Below are 24,166 nucleotides of genomic sequence, written 5' to 3'. Positions count from 1 at the left end.
TCTCTTAATAGTCGGCGGATCCAGAATCGGGATGCCTTGAAACCAGTAACCCCTAGCTTCCGCGATTTTTCTAAGGCTTCCACGGCAATGCCTTCCTCAGTGATCCTGAAAAAAAATCGGAGCAGCGCGTTGATTTTTGCACCATGATTTGACAGATTCTCGGAGTTCTGCTAGCTTGCTCCGCTTGGATGCCTTGTCCAGGAATAGTCTCATCCGAATGATGTCACTCGTACAGATGCCAACTCTTGCTACACGTTTCGCATCCTTGAGTTTGCGACCACTGGACGCGTTGTTATAAGCTGCTACAGTATCCCTCAATTTCGCTTCACTCTATGATCTCCAAAATGCGGTTTCCTGAGAAGGATTTGGGTCCAGGTAGTCGTAATCAGGATCGCCTTCGGTGCCCGAAGTAGTTCCTTGTTGACTTGATGTCGTGTCCAAGGGCTGGAATTGAGGATTATCTTCGAACGTAACATAATCGTCTACGGTCATTGTAATGTCCTGGAGAACAGAGTTTGTCACCATCAACTTGATGAGCTTGTGAACCTTCTTTGCAATCTAGAGAATCAATTTTCTAGATGTAAGTCAACGTTATTGCAAATTGACTAACACAACTTTTCATTCAAGCTAATCACAGGCTATAAGTCAGGGTTGCTGGCTTTCTAAATTCGTCATTGCAAACGTTCAATTTAAAGAAATGAATACGAATGTCCTGGAGTCCCTATATGCGGGCAGCGGTCAAACTACACATTTTCAAATGGATTAAGTAGTATTTTCTTTCAAAGTTTCTCAAAACAGACAGCGTATGGAACCAATCTTTCGTCTCTACGCCAATCCTGTGCAAAATGGTGGGGTCTTTACACTACGTCTACATGCTGAATCTTAAGGTTCATGACCACCTCTTACACCTAAAGCTTTGAAACAAATGTCGAACTATGTGGTTCTTCACATCAAAACGACACTTGTAAATGCAAAACAGCCACGCGGTCTAGAAGTTTCTAGATCAGTTCTACCAGACGGGCTGTCGGTAAGTTGTAGCGGGATAGCTTTCAAACGATATGTAACGTGCCCCTCTTTTCAATTGCCAATCTTGAGTTGGACCCCACCTGGGCCTGCGGGGACCCTGTGGTAAACATTATCATTTAGATAAATATAACTTTTCAAATAATGAAACACGTGTTTTAGAATTTTGACACCTGTATCATAGTTTTGGAATACTAGTGATGGCCATGCACTGTTAGCTGCAGACTGTTTTCAAATTTTGAATCTTCCTCCATTTCGCACAGAGTTTGATTAGAGCTGTGAAACTTCTGTTATCGTTTTTCTTTCACCACTAGCTTTCAAACGATATGCTACTTGCCACTCTTTTGAATTGCAAATTTTGAGTTGGACCCCACCTGGGACCCTGCGGAGACCCTGGGGCAAATATTTTCACTTCGTTAAATTATGCTTTTACAATGATGAAACAGGTGTTTTGGCGTTTTAGCATAGGTTTCAACTTTTAGGAGTAGCGACGTACTTTATGATCGCCTGCTATAGAAAATAGGTCAAAATGTTCTATATATTTTAGCCCCTACAAAGGCGGGGTCACTTCCGGGCAAGAAATGAACACCTGTTTGGGAACTTGCTAGATAAGTCCTATCAGGAAATATATAGAATGTCTCCTAATTCAAGGTGCAGTTTCGATATCATCCCTGGTGAGTATTAATAATAATATTTTTTAAATTTATTTTACTTAAGGTCCTTTATGAGGTGTCTTTATTTGTATGTGTTATTTTTTAATACCCTTTCATTCAGCTATCGTTATTTATAGGTGAAGAATATCAGGATTCATCTTCTAATACCATTACACGATTTTGTAACTACTTTAGTGTATAAAATCTGTTCTCTTTTTGTACAATAAAAATCGAGAAAAAAATCTCATGTACAGGGTTGGTCTGGAAGTGGATGTACCCCCATTTAGTTTAAACAGTATAGTGTTAGTTATGGTAGAGCGTCTGTACACAGTTACCTTGAACTCTTAAGAGTCTTAAGAGTCATAAACATCGGTATGATCATCATGCATGTCGTAACACAGTTGCATTCTGCGCCAAGTTCTCGCAGATGTTTTGCGGAGATACCCCAAAGTCACGAGGGTGAAGGCGTGTTTCATAGCTGCTCGTAATACCTGCGTTGTGTGATATCAAGTATTTCTTACTTGTTGCTTTATGAAATCCCAGAGAGCATTGTCTGGTGTTGTCAGATCGGGACTTCTTGGAGGCCAGGCAAAGAAGCTGGTGAAAATGCACAACCTCTTCCAATCCAGAGGCCAGAAAACGTCTGATTCAGATAATTGCGCACGTGACTCGCGAAGTGTGCTGGTTACGACATGGATGGTGACTTTTAAGACTTCAAGGTAACTGTGTACGGACATTCTACTATAACTAGCATTATACTGTTGAAACTAAAGGGGGTACGCCCAGTTGCAGAACACCCTATATGTCTCAAAATAATTTTAAAGGACCAATTTCTGTTTCCTAGCATTCATAACCACTTGAAATTCAGAAATTTGATTTCTGTACATATTAACCAGAAAATGTAATTATTAAACATCTGTTGCATCTCTTATAGTAAGCCTATCGGAAGTTTCATGCAACAGCTATATTAGTCCGTCCGTCTATCGACAGGTATCAGAGCAAAAACGATACAAAATATCAAGAAACGTTTTTTTAAAAACAATTCAATGTTGCAAAAATAGTTTCTATTTCCTGTTTTAATAGTCTATTCAAGCCGGAAGCGGTAGAAATCAAGCGTTTCCGGTATCAACATTGATCGCCACAGAACAAATATGGTAATAGATATCAACAAGAGTATTTTTTTAATCGATTGAAAGTCTCATGAAAATATACCATTCATCTATATTATTCTACTTAAAACTGAAAGCGGTAAAAATTTACGAGTAATTCCGGTTTCCACGTTGTTCTTTATAGCACAAAATAGTAAGCGACAAGTGTTTCTTTTTTCCCCGGATAGATTTAGTGTCTCAAAGGTAAGATAACATTTTCATCTGTAATACTCTACTAAAACTGGAAGTAGTTGAAATTTTCTAGTAGTTTCGCTTTCAATATTGATCTCTATAAAGGAAAATTGGTCAGATATATTGAGAAGTGTTTATTTGGAATCGATGTAACATCCAAAGAATAGATTCCATCTCCTCCGTTAACCATCTATTCAAACAGAAAGGGATAGAAATCACCCACTCCCGGTTTCAAAGTTCCTTGCCATAGATACATAATAATAATAATAATAATAATAATAATAATAATAATAATAATAATAATAATAATAATAATAATAATAATAATAATAATAATAATAAAAGCGATGAATAGTTTTTTTTTTTTTTTTTTGGAATCTATTCAGTGTCTGAAGAAAAGGCACAATCTCCACTATTGTTACTTTACTAAAGTTGGAAGTGACCAAATTTGCTAATAGTTCCAGTTTCAATATTGATCTTCAATAGAACAAAAACGGTCATAGGTATCCAGAAGCGGTTCAAGCTTCTTGCTGCCCCTCTCCACACTCACTTTATTTTTTGAATCAAAGGTCCAATATATTTCAGTCAAAAATTTTCTTATATGCCTTATATCTGGAGAACTACATATAGTTAGAACAAATCCAAACCTTCACTTAACTCAATATGATGTGCATATTCCGTAGTAAATACAAAAACTCGATTTAGGCCGTTCAAAAATTTTGTGGCCCTTGATCCAAAACTAAATATTGGCCAAAATCGCAATCTTAATCCCAAATATTGCGTACACTTTTTTCCGGAGATCCGTTTTTTTTTTCCTGATTAAGGTAAAATGGGTAGATAATGAGACAGTTAATCTCCTCCCTCAATTGTACATAAAATAGTTCTCCGAAAGTTCTATAGAAATACTCAGATTTTTGTACTATGATTATTTATGTGTTTCGTTTGAGATTACAAATTTACTCGTATAGTTTGGAGATTGAAATTGATGGAAGAGAAGAGGGAGGATTTCTCGCCTCTACAATACACAACTCTAGTTATAACTATTCAGAAAATTACTATTGAAGCGAAAGTTAGTGAGTCGTACAATTCGAAACGGTAGGCATTTGTGTATCTGCCCCTTTTACGACAACTCTCCTAAATCTATTCCGACTTAATAAAGCTCGATATGTAGGTAGGTACCACCAACCTTCTCACCTAATCCTATATTTGAGGTTACAATCCATCAAGAAGGGGGTCAACAGGAGATAAAATCAACCCCATACTGCAAGTTTGAACATTCTGTATGTATGGAAAACAACAGGATAACGTAATAAAAGTTACTAGATTATGATAAAACGTATTGTACAGTGCTTTTAAGGGAAATGTTATGACTCCCCCAGCTTGGGATTAAAATCTACAAATAAGGAAGGTATAAATTTACTTGCGCTTCCCAATAAGTAATATGTTCTAACATAATTTTATTTTTTAAAATGTTTGATTTGGTTGGAATACGGCAAATATTTTCTTAGAGATCTGTGAATCATCATTTCTACATAGGCCTAAGATAACTCAAGACCAAAGGATTGATTACTTCTCCCGATTTTTAAAAACACATGTTTCACGATAATCTTGTAAATCATTCGATTTTGATAGAATATTAAGAACATTTTCTATCTGGTTTTTACACAGTCATTGCTTGCTATTACACACAGTCAGGAATGACGGGTGAATTTCCCTCCTCATATAGCATTAATATTCCCCTATAATATATGCACGAGGTCTGACAATAAAGTAATGATTTTTTTCTGCTGATGCTGGCAACCCTGCAGACTGAAACGGCCGCCAGCGTGTGACCTTGGGCCTGCTCCACTAGCACAGCACGTGGCACTCACGAAATATTATTCATTGTGGAGTTAGAGGTTGAAGAGTGTGGTCGTGTGTGGACCCCTGTCACAACAATGGAAGCACATAATATTGAGCAGCGCTACAGAATCTTTTTCTGTGTGAAACTTGGTGAGACTGCCACGGTAACGTACCGGAAACTTCAGTAGGCCTTTGGAAATGAAGTGTTATCAATGACACAGGTGTATCGTTGGCACAAAAATCGAAGATGAACATCGTAGTGGGTGACCCACAACAACACGAACGGAAGAGAATAAAGACAGGGTGAGGGAAGTTGTGTGAGCGGGTAGATGATTAACCGTGAAAATGATTGCGAATGAACTGAACACAAATCGAAAACAGTGCGTCTGATGTTAACTGAAAATTTGGGAATGTGAAAAATGATGCCAGGATGGTTCCGAAAAATATCACTCAGCAACAAAAAGATGACCGGAGGACTGTGGCGACTGATTTGTTAGACCGAGTGAAATTTAACCCGGATTTACTGAATAGAGTTATCACTGGTGATGAAAGTTGGTGTTTTCAATATGACCCGGAAACGAAACGTCAAAGTATGCAATGATGTTCGAAAGATCCGCCATGACCAAAGAAAGCCCGCATATCGAAATTCAAGGTGAAATGCATGCTTGTGTGCTTTTTTGACTCCAGGGGAATTATCCATAAAGAGTGGGTACCTCCAGGGTAGACAGTAAATCAACATTTCTACATAGAAATTCTCAAAAGACTCCGAAAACGTGTCCGTCGTGTTCGTCCAGAGATTGCTTACACCTGGATCCTCCATCACGATAATGCACGAACCCATATTGCATTGTCTGTTCGGCAGTATTTGGCATCAAAATCCAATACAATGCTACCACACTCTCCTTATTCACCGGACATCGCCCCGTGTCATTTTTTTGTTCCTAAAGGTGAAAACAGTTCTTAAAGGACACCATTTTGAAGCAGAATCAGACATTCAAACAGCTGTAATACGGGCTTTGGCACACTGAGAAAAAAATGTAGGTGGCGTACTTAAAAAGGTAGGTTACATGAGTAATTCCTGTAGTTTTTGGACTTAACGTACAGCAGACGTACAACTGAAAACGCATGTTTTACAATACTTTCCGTATAAGTGTTCCATCTATAGTACTTTCCGTATGAAACAATATAGGCGATCAGGATCTCACATACCAATGGACGTATATAACATACAGCTGAGGAATGTAACATAGGTACATGCATATGATATACGGAAAATTGTTAGATGTCAGACATCCTGCAACGGCATGATGTAACATCTAAGGGCAGTTCCTATGTAGCATATGGATAACGTATGTTTCGTATTGATTTCTGTAATAAGCAAGAGGATACCGTATATTTGTACAATATACCACTGTCCGGAGAACGGATTTTTCTCAGTGCAGGAATCCCAAAAGATTACTTACAGAGATGCTACCAACAATGGAAATGCCGATGGAGTAAGTGTGTGCAGGCACAAGCAGAATACTTTGAAGGTGGTCACATTGTGGTTGGTTAAAAAATGCAAGTAAAGCTGTTTTTTTTTTTTCAACAATTCTCATCACTTCATTGCCAGCCCTCGCAAATTGGATATAGATTCGCCGAGAGAGACGTTGAACTCCAAATCAAACAATGAATATAATTTTCCATTACAACGTTCATAGAACTTATTAATTTGACTTGAATAGTGCATATTTTCTATAAGATTTTCTGAACATCCTATTTCCTTAGGATCAGAATTGCCCACGTTAATGGGAATAAAAGAGATAAATTCACCTGTAGCTTCGAATTTTCATTTACATTGTACGGTTTTGCCGAGTAAGAGCAATATGATGTACATTTTAGGGGTTTCCCAATTATTCCCGTTGCTTGGGATTGAAATCCGTCAACAGAAGACTAGTTTATTCCCCTCCCGATTTTAAAAAAATCAGCTTCATGGTAATTTCTGATAAAGTTATGTCTATAGCGGCTCTCGAGGGAAGTCACATCGGTAAGAAATTAAATTTTATAAGTACATGCTAAGGGAAGGAAGTTTCATACAACTTCAGAAAGTTGCGTACTAGAATTATAATAGTACATTAGGTAGCCCCTAGGACACTTCATGACGGCAGTTCTAAAATTGTAGGTTGACCTTTAACTTTTTTCTATTTATTTACCCTATTTTTGTTTCATGATATTTTGGGAAAAGTTACAGCATGTATAGAGCGATAGAGACTGAATGTCAATAATAGAATTTCATTAAGAGAAAATTTGTTTCCATGTCTTAAATTAGTGATTTGTATTTTATTACAGGGGATTAGGATTCAGCACATGGGCTTTTAGTGTCATTACCTCTATGTTTCTAGACTGGAGTTCGATACTTCTAAATTCAGGTAGTTCCATAATATCCTCACATTGCTAGGTCATAAATGAAAATCCTGTCTGCCACACAGAAATCAAACCCGGAATTACGTGCAGTAAATGCATGTACAGTATATGGAAATATTATTATCTCCGTACGATGTTTAAAAGGTAATTTCTTGAATAAAACTTTCCTGCTATTCCTAACAGATCAGAGCAGCATTTCAGGATGATAGGTGTTATGTTTTGACCTGCCGTAACCTGCTTATTTTTGAGACACTTCCTCCTCTTTGAAATGACATATTTAATAATAATCTCTTCAAGCTTCATCCAGTTTCCTTGGCAATCACCATAAAAACGTCAATATGAGCTAACGTCTGCTTGTCTTATGATGGCGTTTCTAAATTTAGCCATGTTTATAGTTGATTTCGAAGGATATTTATGAGATTTTCTTTCTTTCTTTCTTTCTTTCTTTTTAATAATAGTAATATAAAACTTCCTGCTTTTTGATATTTTCCCTGAACCATATTTCTTGTTAAGTGGACGAGGGAGACAGAAAAAAAATCTTCTCACTCAACGATTTTTCTTCAGCGTAAATGAAATGAAGTAACTACGTACATGTTTCCCTTATATTCTTGTCCATTCAAAGATAACGATGTAGCGTTATCGTTTGAATTTTACCACTGGTTTTAAGATATTTTAAGACATACGGTTGTTTAATATTAGATTAAACTAACTCGACTGAGACAATCTCCTAATCAATGTTTCTAAAGACAACTCCACCCAAAAGTTGACGAGAACGATATATGCATTCAGTATTTTCTTCAGTAATAGTACGTACTGTACATAAAAGTGAAGTAAAATATATTTTAAAATAATCACATAAAAATACATTTTATTGTTATGAGATGAAATGTCCGTTCTTCGCACTAAAGAATATGTTTTTGGAAAATATTTAAGTCCTGGTTTTCCTTAGAATATACATTTCAATGAATGTGTGATGATACAAATTCTTAAGATACTCTATTGCGCCATAAATTTTGAAACTCCCTAATTCCCTACAATATTCCCTTTAATCAAATTGGCAGATAAACACCATCTTGAGGTGGTTAATAACTATGTTCCAAATGTCATTCCAAATGGATCGACCTATTTCCCAACCCCGAAAACTATGGATTCCACATTTATCATAGTCATTTTGAACATTTAACTTTCACCCCTTCTCACCCCTCATACTGATAGGGGCTGAACTTGGACTTGAAGTTCATTGAGAGTGTCAGTATTTTTCTCAGCGACTCCGAAATCTATGGATTCGATGCTAACATTGGACGTTTCCAATTATTTTCACATGACACCCTTCACATCCAACCTCTAGGGGTGCTAGAAATGTCTTATTCTCTCAATTCAATTTGAGGTTATATGTAATCGTAACTGCCATCGATTAGCTTAGCGACCCCGAAAACTATTGATTTGACACTAATAATATTAGTAGTTTACCATTATCTCTATGGCTTCCCGTTCCACTCCCTAAGGAGATCCTAGGAGGATCTTACCACCAAAGTATTCTTTCACACTGTAAGTCATATGTAAGGTACACCAAGTTCGGTTAAAAGTGATCCAGGCATTCCAGAGTTATGATGGAGTGTATAAGATGAGCACAAATTCGCTTTCCCCAATATAAATGTTTCTCAATACACACATACATACACAGTGGCTTATTTACGATTTTGTTTCGGAAGAGGGCTTTGCTAACTATTCCTGGAAATGTGAAAATTCTGCACGATATTTAATTTACTTTATATTAAATAAAATTTCGGGGTTCTTAAGCCCGGAAGCCCCCATAAATACGCCACTATACATACATATAACAGTAAAAATGACTCTAATTCGATCTTAAGGCAGTTCCAGCCGAACATTGCTAGCCCAGTACATATAAGCTACCCACAGTGATTAAGTCCCCATAAAGTAAACCTCCAATATCATTTTCGAAGATATTAAAACTCTGTCTGTCTTGACCAAAAGGTGAGACATATGCTATTATTTTGTACTGTAACACTTATCTTAATCTGAACCGTAGAGGTATCTAGTTGTAGATAAATGTATAACGTTTCGTAAGTTAAAACAATGACTTTTCATTCTAAGATATAGTTAATTAATAGCTTAAAAGTGGACTGTGTTGAATAAACAATTATCTGTAGTTTATATACTGTATTCATGTTGCTTAGTTACTAAATTATATTCTGCTTGACATGGAATAAATATTTGTAAATTTTAAAAATATAATTATAACAATATGGTGAGTGTTAATGGTACTTTCGTTTCATATAGGTTAATAGTAAAGCTTGTTAAATATTGTACTATTCTAGCAATCGTAGAGGAACGGCAATTATTATTTATTGGGAATTAGTATTAAGTACTTTCAAAGTATTAAGAGTTTAAACCACTAATCACTATCACAGATTTTGTTCATTAGCTACATGGCGATATCAACACACACATTGGCCACATTTCAATATCGATCATGCGATCTCACTAGTGACATTCATTTAGTTTACTCAGTTTCTTTATGAGTCCCCTTGCACAATTTCAACTTGGCCTCAGTTGCTGCATCCTTATTTGTATGCAACCGTGCACATCATATTGCATCGGTTTGAGGGAATATTATTGGTGAATTGGCAATGGCTTTCATATTCTTGACGCTAACCCTTACATTTCCGACGCTTTGAACTCACGTTTACTGAGTATGAGTGCATTTCTGGGCATTTTTCGTAAAGTGCTTCCACACATGTGAATCACCCTGCTTCATCTGTTGTGCTCTACTGACACACCAGATGTATTTCTAGAGCATTTGAGTACAAATTCGCTACACATAATACTCAGAACGTCACTGTTGGCCAGCATCCGTACCTGGCGATTATGCAACCACACACAACGGGCATGAAGGTGTCCGCCATTTTGTATTTGTTTCAGATATCGACTTAATACAAACGAATTATTGTTACCTGGTAGAAACTCTATCAATTCATATCCATTCAGGCCATTTTCATTTGGCTCCCTACGTTCCTTTGGGGAATTCCTTGCGCGTGCATGGTAGGATTGTGAAAGATGCAAAATTCAATACAGCAGGTATTACTTCTTCAGTGAATTTTTTACCCGCCCTCTTTACGTTGGATAGTTTCCGAACTATTGGAGTCCGAAAGTCATTTTCCCACGCTTTCGGCATCTTGTAGATCCGAAACTATGTCCGATAGCCGTAAGTTCAAGAGAACTTTTTTTCTTGTCTCAGTGGCAGGAGTCACCTCGCAAGAATTGTAACACTTATTTTGCAACACCCTATATAGCTAGGAATATATAATACTATTTCCTTTCCTTTGCTGTTTCTTTGTATCCTGGAACTCTGTTCTCCGGGCCATTGCGCCACGCTGTACATGCTACGCTAAAATAAGTCTTAGACAGATTTTTTGGGGATGAGTATAGATGACTGAGGCATAGGCTTACGATCGTGAGGCGAAACCTATCGAGAGTTTGAGTTCCTCTGAAGAGTATAGACATTTCTAATTGTTCTTGATGTTTCTGTGTTCATGTCCCTATAAAGCAGTGTTTCCCAAAGTGTGGAATGCATCCTTGTGGGGGAACGTGAAAAGCGAGGAAGGGCGGTGTAAGCCACTGACAAATAAACCGTGAAAATATAAATAAATCACTACTTGTAATGAGCATTTATAATTTAGCTGTAGTAAACTTTACAGACGCTACATGTTTGATTTCTTCATTGTTGAATTATTGTCGATGTTGTTGGAAGTATTTAAATAATTTATAACTGATTTACAAGGAGCCACGAATGTATATTTATTTGCTCTATGTTTGTTACAGTGACTTAACTTACAAATACTGCAGTATGAATGTTATTACAAAGAAGCGAAGAAGCGTTAAATTAAATACATAGAAACACAAAAGAACTATTGAAGAGGATTTGTAGTTTCATTAGAAATAAAGTTGGTATAAAATTATGTTGTACTACAATGATATACAGAAATCTTGCTGGAAATAAATTTAAATCGTGTGGAAATTGTTATTATACTTGTATATTATTATTACTACTACTACACAGACTCATAGGAAAGGTTAAGTATCTGGAAGGAAAAATTCGATGTCAATATAATTTCGTACACGAGGACAATATTGGCGGATATGTATGATTAGAGTTGCATCACTAGGGTGTGTATATACATTAGGGTGAAATTCTGTATCTTACCTCAGTACGTCAAGAGAGCAACTGGCATCTCTACAGTACTTGATGAGGTAGACGTGGTAAAATGTGCTTCGTTTGAGATCCCCCAAACTGCAAATACTTATTCTTTTCACTTTTCAAAATTTCCAAATGCTAAATCATTCACGACTTTCTAACATGCGTTTCTACCATCTTCATAATAATGATTATTTTTTCCCTTCTTTCTTCCCTTTAGGATTCACAGTGCAATTTTCCTTCCTTGCTTCCTTCTTCTGGTTGAACGTCATGTGCTTTGATATTTGGTGGACATTCAGGTAAGAAATATTTCATTACAGTTACGGCATTATAATGTCGCTTTCAAATGTAAATCATAATGTGTCTTATGAAAAGGTTGTTTTAATAAAACGGTAACATAAGTAGATAACATATTCAAGGGCGCCGACTTTGATGTAAGTTTTTTTTTTTGGGGGGGGGCATTCAGATACAGAAGGCATATATGATTATTATAAGACAAATTGCATTCAAATTATGCCAAATATTGTATATTCATAGATACAATGCGGGGGCCCACATGAGCTTTGGGGGAGGGGGCCGGCCCCCCAGGATCGGCGCCCTTGAACACATTTTTCAGGCTATAGTGGTTTATCGTACGTTTTATATATATCTGAAACACAAAGTTCATACGAATCCAAAATATGAATTTTTGAGTGTATAAGAATAACTTATTTTATGTAGAATTCTCTTTAATAGGACTAAATAAAAGAGACGTTACTGAAAGAAACAAGAGAAAAAATGATATCATAAATGTGTGCTCAAAATGCTCTTTTTTAAAAGAAAATAAATAAAAGGAAAATCTGATAGTTTGATATTGTAATAAGTTCACATTAAAACCAGGGGTAAAAGTGAGGTTGAACGCGGGTGAATTGCGTCCCCCCACTTCCTAAAAAAAAAAAAAATACTATTGGAAAAGATAGTCAAGGTTAACGGCGTGATGTCATGCGTCCCCCTAGCTTTTCAGATCCACTTTTACCCCCTGATTCAAACTATATTTAATATATTTTCTTTTTAAATAATATTTCGAGTTCGGGTTCACATTTTATGTCTGTGACTGAATAAATAGTAAATTCGAAAATTTTTATATTATTATCGTTAAACGAAAAAAAAAAAAGCTGTCCAAACATTTGACATCGATGGATCTTATTCAGTGGCGTATTTGGGGGGGCTTCCGGGCTTAACCCCCCCCTCGAAATCTCACTTACTATAGTAAAGTATATGAAATATCTTGCAGAATTTTCACATTTTCAGGCAAACCCCCCCCCCCGAAACAAAATCGTAAATACGCCACTGATCTTATTAATACGAGGAAAGCAAATGTAAAATCCCAAGCGTAGTATACAGGAAAATAGGGGGAAATAATTTGTAAATATAAAAAATGATACCCTACGAGAACTATGGCACTTACCGGTACTGAAGAGAAACTGGTAACTGAAATACACCCTCGTTAAGTTATTCATTATGAAACTAGCAAAATACACTGTATGGATAATGATATATGGCCTAAAATTGTCACTAAACTCTTAGGAAAGCTTTCAGCGTTCCTAGCCACATGATTCGTTGATCAAGCGTTAGCAACATTATTAGTTACTGTCGTATTAGTTCTGTACTATGGAAGGTGTAAATTTTGGTAATCAGAGTCTGCTTGGAGTTCAGCAAATAAGTTGGTTTGTGTATGATTAATTAATATAACCCCAACACATCTGGTGAGAAAAATAAATGCAACAAATACGGAAATCTGGATGTTCGCATGCGTAATCCATAAAAATGAAAAATAAGTTTATATGAAATACGAAATTCGAAATGTTTTCTTTATGGTTTGACATCACAATTAACTAACTAACTCTATGGCCTATGGAACCCGGAGGTTCAATGTCGCGTTCACAAAAGCTCTCCACTGACTTCTATCCGTAGCCAACTGGATCCAGTTTCTACTTTGTATTCCTATTTCTGTCAGATCCATCTTAATATTGTCCTCCCATCTGCGCCTAGGTTTTCCTAATGGTCGTTTTCCGATTGGATTTCCAGTTAAGACTTTGAAAGCGTTCCTACTTTCTTCCATTGTGGCTACATGACCTGCCCACCTGAGCCTCCTAGACTTGATGATTCTAACAATGTTTGGTAAACCGTATAAATTATGTAGTTCCTCGTTATGAAGTCTGCACCATTCCCCATTCCCGTTCCTCTTCGATCCAAATATTCGTCTCAGGATCTTGTTCTCAAATACTTTCAGTCTATGTTCTTCTTTCAGAGTAAGCGACCATGTTTCGCAGCAATACAGAACAACAGGCATGATTATCGTTTTATATATTTTAAGTTTCAAATTCCTCGACAGAATTCGCGACGACAAGAGATTTTGAACTGAATAATAACACGAATTCCCTGCTTTTAATTGACATTTAATTTCTTCGTGAATATGGTTTTCGTTTGTTAATATTGACCCTAGATATTTGAAAGTATCCATTTTATCAAAAGTATTATTCGATATTTTTACGGGTTTGATATATCAAAACAACTTACAAATAGTTACGAAATCGGATTATAATTACTTATTCATTTCTGAAGGATGTGTTTGTGGCAGCAATAAGTGGAAGTCAATAGCGACAATAGAAAGATTATCTTGTAATCTATATAAATAAAATGGAAAATCACTATGTTTGTGACTCTAAATCTCCTGAACCGCCCAACCGATCTCGATCAAATTTGTAACATGGATGAGGTTCGAGACTGGGCTGGTTTTAGGCTATTCACTTTAATGGTAGAACTGAGGGTTTGGGGGAGGGGCTATAAAAATAAATAAAACTTATTAACTCCTGAACTATTTGTCCAATCTTAATCAAATTTTCAACATAGATGAGGTTCAGGCCTGGGATCGTTTTTATGATTTAAATTTGACGGAGCGACGTAGGGGAGGAGAAGGAGGGGGACATATATGAAAATCAATTTATATAAGACTGAAAGTGACTACTTTTTAACTTAATAAGTCTTGAACTATTAGACCGATCTCAATCAAATTTTCAAGATACATGAGGTTCGGATCTGGAAACATTTTTCAAACTTCACTTTAACGGTAGATCCTAGGTGCAGGGGAGGGGAGGGGCCGTATAAACAAAAACTAACAAAACCTAATAACTTTTGAACTACCTAATCAATCTCGGTCAAATTTTCAACATATATGAGAACCAGGTCTTGGGTATTTTTTTTATCGTTTCACTTTGACGAGCCAATGTAGGGGAGAGGGAGATATATGTAAAAAAAAAAAAAAAAAAAAAAAAAAAACTGCTATTGTGACTTCATCACTCTTGAACCACTCGATGAATCTCAATCAAATTTTCAACATAATGAGTTTAGGGGCAGGGATTACTTTAGGCTATTCACTTTGACAATGCAACGTAGGAGAAGGAAAGAGAAGTTTAAAAATGATCAAAAATGATCGATATTAGTGCTGAATCCATAGTTTTCGGGGTCGATGACAGAAACACTGACACTTCTGATGCTGTTTCAATCCAAGTTCAGTACTGATAGTTGGGAGAGGGAAGAATATATATATAGAAATGATAGATAATGACCACTATCAGTGTCGAATTTATAGTTTTCTGGGTTGCTTAGATGAACAGTGATACTTTCGACCCCGTTTAAATTCAAATTGAACCCTGCAACTTGGGGAGGGGGAATGAATATATATATATATATATATATATATATATATACAGATCGTGATCAGAAACATGTAAACACCTGAACGAAATTGCAACTTACCAGATTGATATGGTGTCGGGCCACCTTTCGCCTTCAGAACAGCCTTGATGCGACGTGGGATGGAGGCATAGAGGTCGTGTATGATAGCAAGTAGAATTTTACACCATTCCTCGTGCAGGGCATCGGCCAGTTCTGTGAGAGAGGATGGAGGTGGAAATCGTCGCCGGAGTCGTGTTTCCAAGACGGACCACAGATGTTCAATTAGGTTGAGATCTGGGGATTGGGCGGGCCAGGGGAAGTGTTGAACTTCATCCCGATGTTCCTCAAACCACGCTGCAACAACGCCAGCTGTGTGAATTGGTGCATTATCATCCTGGAAGATGGCGTCATTGTCCGGGAACAACATCCGGACCATAGGATGTAAGTGGTCTCCTAAAATTGCAACATAATCGTTGGCAGTGATTCGTCCGCTAAGTGTGACCACAAGACCCAATGAAAACCATGATATGGCGGCCCACAGCATCACCGAGCCGCCGCCATGTTTCACAGTTGGGCGGAGACACTGCAGATCATAAGTTTCTTTGGGCGTTCTCCACACATAAACACGGCCCGTGGTTGGGAATAGGGTGAAGGATGACTCATCCGACCATATCACACGTTTCCAGTCCTCAACGGTCCAAGTTGCATGGTCGCAGCAAAATTTGCGGCGTGCGAAAACATTATGGTCCCTGATTAGCTGTTTGGCCCGTGCAACACGACCCCGTAAGTTCATGTCATGTAATTCGCGGCGGACTGTGATTGTCGAAACAGGGTGGGGGAGGTGCTGATTGAGTTCCTCCGTCACTTGCTCCGCAGTGGCACGACGGTTCTGCGTGACAATGCGCTTTAATATCCGGCGTGACCTGTCACTCATGATTTTCTTCCGCCCACTGTTCCGCTTCTCCGATGTGGTTTTCCCGTGTGTTGTGTAGGCCGTCATCACCTTCGACACTGTCCCACGCGACACACTTAACACAGTAGCCACTGCCGTGGCACTCACTCCACATAACCGCGCACCAACAATTTGCCCTCTTTGAAAATCTGAGAGGTCTCCCATTTTACACTACCTCCGTCTGCTGCAGCCACTGGACACTGCTGTTCTACTGCGCCTGACGTAGTATGGAGACCGACCTAACACACCACCACCAGTGGTCCGGCGCTGCGGGTGCCACGACACCACTGCCAACCCATACATCTGACGTGTTGCCAACTACAGGTGTTTTCATTTTTCTGATCACCATCTGTATATATATATATATATATATATATATATATATATATATATATATATATATATATATATATATATATATATATATATATATATATATAAATGGTCGAAAATGACCGATATTAGTGTTGAATCCATGGTTTTCAGGGTCGGCGAGATGATTAATGATCTCTCCGATGCCGTTTAAACCGATGCCGTTTAAACCGATGCCATTAAAAACAAAAACAGCATATTTCAGCTTCACAGTTAATTCCCCCAAGGAGATTAAAAGAAAGACAGACAGAAATTAATTGCTTTTGTATTCTCATAATATAAGTTTACTGTGGCTAAACCAAGGTAACCTCTGCTCTAAATTAATTAGTGACAAGTAATGAACTTAGTCAACTACTACGTGCTAATCAGATATTCTGAATATACTTCTGATAACCATGCGTTAGTCAAACCCTTAATATTTCGCTAATCATACGTCAAACTGACTCTGCATAACGCCCTTAAATTTTAATTTCTGTTTAACTAAAACATTGTCCAAGGATAAGACTATATCAATGGATAGAACACATTCAAAATGAACAAGATAAATCCTTGAGGGTAAATTATCATATACAGTTGTCGAGACAATTTTATAAAAAATGGCGTTAAAAAGTATGTTGTTCGTAGTCAACAATAATTTACTATTTTTAATTTGCTTGAAGAAATGATTTATTTTGTATTATACATATATAATAATTTGTGTAGGTAGAGAAAATGATAGTCCAGGATTCTAGCCCTTCATCTATTTATTTTACAAAAATACAAACTAGTCTTTGTGTCTGCAAAGTTTCTTCCTTATGACCAGAGGTGAAGGAAGTAATGTTTCATACGAGAACCCCATTTTTTCAGGCTACTTTCTAACAAACGTTTCCCTAACTTTTGTGAGTCGTGTCGGAAAATAGTGTCAATGTTTGGTAGTACTTAACTTATCTGTGTGAAAGTGCATTTTCCATCATGAAAATTGTAAAGAATCGCTCCAGAAGCTGCCTTGGAGATTCTTCTCTTTTATTTCTTCTGCGGGTTACATCTTTTACAACAAGAGGAATGGATGTAGATACCCCAGCCCTTGTAAATGCTGCTAGTCACCCTCATTAGTCACAGGGGGCCGCGGTGGCTCAGTGGTAGAGCGTTCACCTCTGGTGTATGCTGTCCCGGATTCAAACCCTGCTCCCGCCAAGTGAACTTTGTGGTGGACAAACACCGTGTGCGTGGGTTTTCTCGGGGTTCTCTCGTTTCCTCCCACTTTCTTCATTTCACCATTTCATTCATTTCTCATAATCACCGTCTCCTTTAGTCTAACCGGCATAACCGTGGGACGTAAAACTCAAAGATTTCATTTCATTTCCTCATTAGTCACATTGAATAGTTATGTAATATTTCAAATATATTTTTATATTTTCTCCACCTTACTAATAAAGACGGTTATGGCCCTCAGGCTCATTATAATTGGACACTACTGGTCTAGTGCGACCTCCAGAGCTTATTAAGGGTTAGCGATCAGTGATCAACTAAAGCCTCCTTTTTCTTTGGTTCCACTTTTATAGGCCCTCTTCAGATGGCTTCGTCCTCTTTCGGTTCCCATTGTGTTGTTCTTCGTGTCTTCCTGGTCCGTGAATCGTCTGCTTGTTTATAAACAATAGCACGTGTTGTCTGTAAACGTGTCCTCATGCTGTAATGTAAGGATCCTTACAATATATATACAGTGATGCATTTAGGATCTTGTTTCAGGGGGCTTGAAAACCAGTGAGAAGCATTTGTGAATACGCATCTCTCTCTCTCTCTCTGTATATATATATATATATATATATATATATATATATATATATATATATATATATATATATATATATATATATATAAGGGAAAGATAGTACACAGTGGACCAGTAGGAGTTATTAATTTATTTATTGCACTAAGAGCATGTCAGCTATTCTGTTTTCACATTACACACTTATTAACGAAATGTCAGCAACAATGGATGCTTCTCACTTGTAGTGAAATGAAAAATCTGTTTTCCTTGTGCTAAAGTAAAAAATCAAGTGATAGAAGTGAATGCTCTGACGCTGTGATTTATCTTGTAATTTAGAATATCACGGACATGGGAAGTAGGTAGGAATGTATTTGTAATATAGCATTGTATATTTTGATCTTCTACTTTAGTAGTTCCTTGTCGTGGAAAACTGTTTAGGTTGACACCAACAAGTACAAAGTGGATCATATCTGTGTAGTACGCAGTGGACTGATCCACTCTGTACCTCATTGTGTGTATATATATATACTGTTAACTAGCAGATCGTTGTTTATCTTTTCCTAACACTAACGGACATACTCCTTACACATATACTACTTGCAAATAAATATCAACCTGACAAAGTTTCCAAGTACGACTTGTTGTATAAGATCTTGCTTATATATTCACAAAAAGCAAGATTTTTAAATTTATATTATTACTGGCTGCTTTCAATTTTGCTACCAATTATTATAAAAATATGGGTTTTTAATTATTATTACAGTAGAAAACTACATCTTCACTCTGAAGAAAAAAATGAAATCTTTGAGTTTTACGTCCCACGGTTATGCCGGTTAGGCTAAAGGAGACGGTGATAATGAGAGATGAGTGAAAAATGGTGGAATGAAGAAAGTGGGAGGAAACGGGAGTACCCCGAGAAAACCCACGAGCACGATGTTTGTCCACCACAAAGTTCACTTGGCGGGGGCTGGGATCGAACCCGGGACCCCAAGCACCAGAGGTGAACGCTCTACCACTGAGCCACCGTGCCCCCATCACTCTGAAGAGTACTTAGTGATGTGATTAATATGCAGTCACATTCAACGTAGGGTAAAATGCCTATTCATATTCCTTAAATAATAATAATAATAATAATAATAATAATAATAATAATAATAATAATAATAATAATAATATTTGTAATAATAATAATAATAATAATAATAATAATAATAATAATAATAATAATAATAATAATAATAATAATAATAATAAACATTAAGTTTTCATCACCACATTTTCCCATTACTCCATTTTCCATCGCTCTTTGGCTGAATACTTAGCCCACACATCTAAAAACATTTATGAACTACGATTTTCTCCTCTTTCATCGTCGTTGTGATGCGTTTTTTCCTCTCTCAGTTTCTTATTTCTTTTAAACAGTATCCACACCAATGTTTCTTTTATCTTGTTCTCTCCCGTACTTTTTCAACATTTTCTCATTAACTTTCAATTTAACAGACAATTTTCTCCATTCTTTCGATTTCTCATGTTCTCGCAAAATTTTTTACGGAATCGCCTCGGAAATATATGTACTTTGACTGACTGTGTAAGAGATCTCGATTGGCCAAAGTAGATTCTTGCATTGTTAATTTTAATTTCATCTAATGATAAGAATAAAGGACTTTCCAAAGAGATGCGAATAGCTAAGTTTAAAAAGAAGAAATACTGGTCATATATCAAGCTTGATTTAAGGGATTTCTTGCTGTAAAGAGCCAATTGTCTCGTGTCAATTCTCTTCATTCCTGCTGTTATTTTCTTTTTCTGCTTTCATTTGTAATACTCTGTTTTCATGTCTCATGTTCCATTCAATTGTTGATTGTGTCTACAATAAAGTGTTCCATACGGATTTTTGATTTGAAACAATTAGATGAAGGTGGATTTGAATGATGTACTAATATTTCATATCATATCTCATACTATATTTCTATTGTGATTGGTTTGTGTGTGCAGATTTACAATCGAAATCCATTCATAGATACATTGCATATGTACTCATTAATCACTCATTATATAGTCTTTTTAACTCATTCGACTGCTTGTAATTTTTGGTGTGTGGACTTGAATCCTCGGTGCAGATTCACTTTAGGAGGGCTTAAGCGTCATGCTTATAAATAAAGTGCGTGTACGTATGCTAAAAAACTATTGTGCGTAAAACACTAATCAAATAAGTTATCACTGAAAAGCACGTATACTATCTAACTGAGTCAGGGCAGAAACAGCAGGGGTATCCATGCGATAGCACGAAGATGCATGTGTAGGGAACAAGCGTGTTAGCGAGAATCCGTATACGTATAAACAGGGATCGTGGAAAACACTGTATATGGCATAAAACAACTATTTTACGTGTTGGATTACATATGGGTCATTCCATGTCAAATCATCTAATTTTAAAACATGACCGTGCTTCGATGTCTCAGATTTTCTTCAAAATTTTTCCATACATTAATACCAATGAAATTATGCTAAATTAATTTTCTCGATTTTTTGGATGAGAAATGGACCAGGGAGAAATTTTTTTAAAAATGTAAATTTTGCTTCAATTTCACTTTTTTGGCACTCAGCATCATGGAACTAAATTACCATAACTTCCTTATTTTTAAAGTTATTGTAACTTCCGAGCAAAGACACAATTTGTAACAACACTTAAAACTGTATATTTCCATACATGTAAAATACCAAAAAAATAATAATTACAAAAATACTAAAAGCACCCTTTTTATTTTTTTAACCATATCATGTATGTGCTAAGATGATTCTATTTAAAAAGTTTCAAGAGTTTCATAGTTGTAACTTACGAGCAATGATACAATTTGTAACAACATTTAAAACTGTATGTTTCTGAACATAAAAAAATATTAATTACAAAAATACAAAAAATACCCTCTTTATTTTTTAACCATACCATGTACGTGTTAAGATGAATGTATATACAAAAAAAGTTTCAAAAGTTTCATAGTTGTAACTTTTGAGCAACGGCACAATTTGTAAAAACCCCAAAATTTGCTTTGTATGCCCCTTAATGTTTGACAGTGTAACATTTTGCAAGGTTACTTAAGATCTACTGAAAGAGCAGAGATTAAGCTTTCATTTTACACCTGGATGAGCCAATAATTTAAAAAATAAGGAAGTTATGGTAATTTAGTTCCATGATGCTGAGTGCCAAAAAGTGAAATTGAAGCAAAATTCACATTTTTCAAAAAATTCTCCCTGGCCCATTTCTCATCCAAAAAATCGGAAAAAATTAATTTAGCATGATGTCGTTGGTATTTATGTATGAAAAAATTTTGAAGAGAATCTGAGACATTGAAACACAGTGCTCTAGGTGATTTGACATGGAATGACCCATATTGTTACGTTATTATGGGCGTCAGAAGTAAGATCCCGATATGTCTTGATTGTTTACACATTCGTGTTGTAAAAATAACAACTTACTTACATAAATTTCACGAATATGTAGATCCTTTAACTCTGAAACATTTCTATGGTAGTGCGTCACTTTTTATATTCTACTGAATGGCTACCTTATGGAGAAGGCCATACTTTTTGATAGACTTTCATTAATGTGTTTCTGGTGAGCTCGGTAGCTCAGTGGTAAAACACTTGCCTCTGGTGCGTCGTGTTCCTGGTTTGATTCCCAGGCAAGTAAATTTGTGGTGAACAACATCATATCCGTTCTCTCTCACTTTTTCATTCTACCAATATTTCCATCATCATTCACTTGCCTTCAGCTTCGTGCCGCATAACACGAATACGTTTATGGCATTATTATTTGCGAAAATTTTAAATCATTTCCCCAATCTTAACCAAAGTGAAATGATAAAACCTCAGGTCCGCTTAAGTGCTAATTGTGCTCAAGAATTCATTTCAAATGGTTCACCCGTTTCCCCTGATGATAGGACTGATAACCTCAAAGTTATTTTTATATATTAAAGAAAAAAGAAATAGAAATTGCCCCCAATCACTCGTTAAAAGAGGGATTTTCGGAATCTGTGTCATATGCCCAATATTTTGAATAAGGAGCTTACACACTAAGTTTCATATCCTGAACATTCCTCTAATCCTAAGAGTTTTAGAGATATGACCATCTTATTATAGAAATAACAATTCCACTTCCTCCCATCTTTTTACTACCCTCTCTTTTTCTTCCCTTCTAAGGAAAACATTGCTGAAACATGAAACACATCTTTAATTATTTTAAATTAAAACTCTAAATACCAAGTTTCATTCTCTAACTTTAAGGAATTTTGAGATATAGTCATCTTATTTTAACAATTGCAACTCCACCCTTTTCTTTCCGTCTTTTTTCTCCCCTTGTAGGGAAAATATTAAAAAAAAAACACTAAAACATGTCTTTAATTGCTTTAAATGGTAAGTCTAAATACAAAATTTGATGCAGGCACGTAGCCAGGATTTCGTGAAGGGGGAGGGGGTCCGTGACATGAGTCCTGGTCATCATACCAAAGGCTCGATCATTCTAAACTATTTTACTGGAACATATATTGGTTCGTTTAGCCAGGATTTCGTAACGGGGGAGGGGCGTGATATGAAATTCTGAAGGCCAAGGAACTCGATCAAACCGTGGAACGTAAAACTCCAAAATTTAATTTTCAATTCATTTTTACTTTACCATCAACATATGCTGGTTTGTTAGGACAATAAAATGAGGCTATGTTGGTAAGTATTTTAATAACAAACTATGAAGAAATCTCGAGAAAAATAATAAAAAATCTATTGAAAAAGATTATACAATATTTACGTCCTTTCTCTGATTATTCAAATATAACAATTCTCCTTTCATTATGATCTCAACTACTATAAAAAAGTACATATTCACTATAATAAAAAGTACATACTCAATAATGTCTTGTAAAATATTTTACAATATCTGCGTTCTTTTCTCTGTTGAATCAAATGTTAATAGAACCTTCTTTCCACATAATTTTTTGTTTTTATTATTCCGTTAACTACTGTCTGTTTCAAATGACAGGTTAAACGAGCAGTAGAAAATTGTTTTTGAAATAACATGTTTATGCTGCAAGGATGTGATGACAAAAATTTATGATAAAAATGTCCACGCTATGCCTACAATGGCACTATGCTTTCGGAAGCTTGAAATCTCCCTGACTAGTAGCAGAAATTTTGAAAATTCCGTAACATTTCTAGAAATTTCAAATTCCCTAACTCTTTCAGGATATCTCGCTCACCTCGTCGCCATGTATTTGCAAGTAATACAAATCTTCTCATAAGAAAGAGTAACCAAAAGCTTCCTGTAGTTTATTTTTAACGCTGATCCTTCTTTTTCTCGTGTCATTTTGTTTAATCCTTTCTCAATTTTTTCATTTTTGGTCTCAAAGGGCTACATGCCTGTTTCATGTCTCTAACTTAAAAAGATTTCGAAGGTTATTACAATTGCAAACCCACCCTTTCTTCTTCCCTTCTGGGAGAAATATCAAAAAGTACGTGGGTAGAAAAATACGTGTACCGATTTCATTCTCATAATAAGAAACTATCCTGCGATAAACATGCATTCTCTTTTGTGACAGATAATACGTGTCCTAACAGAGGTTAAAGGGGACTCAAATCTTTTCTCCAAGAATAAACTATATCATATTAGTAAGACAAAGCTTGGTATATGAGCTTCCAATTAAAAATAACTGAAGTTTTATTTCAATATTCATCGAAAGTTCCGCTCTTAAATGGGGAAAGGCGATAATTTCTATCCTAGAAATTTCGATTCTTTATTTTGAAGCTACCAAATGTGAGGATTCACTCTAGTTAGAGTTGTGGACTTTGGTATTTAAATTCTTAATTAAAAATAAGAGACTACATGTTTCCATAATTCCGCTTCTAATGAGGAAA

At 36.2% G+C, this 24,166-nt stretch overlaps 1 protein-coding gene across 1 annotated transcript in view; it reads left to right on the top strand.

Moving 5' to 3' along the window:
* Positions 1-5,288: 5,288 nt before the first annotated feature.
* LOC145660852 (G-protein coupled receptor Mth2-like) overlaps positions 5,289-24,166 on the top strand; it is an 82,862-nt gene continuing 63,984 nt past the window's right edge. Inside the window, exons 1-2 of the mRNA XM_081726276.1 lie at positions 5,289-5,409; positions 11,698-11,776. Coding sequence (XP_081582402.1) covers positions 5,289-5,409; positions 11,698-11,776 — 200 coding nt within the window. The remainder of the gene's footprint in view (positions 5,410-11,697; positions 11,777-24,166) is intronic.

This window comes from Thermobia domestica, chromosome 9 (genome assembly GCF_964235325.1).
Source record: "Thermobia domestica chromosome 9, izTheDome1.hap1.1, whole genome shotgun sequence".
NCBI lineage: Eukaryota > Metazoa > Arthropoda > Insecta > Zygentoma > Lepismatidae > Thermobia > Thermobia domestica.
Note: the sequence above shows the minus strand (reverse complement) of the source record. Positions and strands in the feature narration are given on the sequence as shown.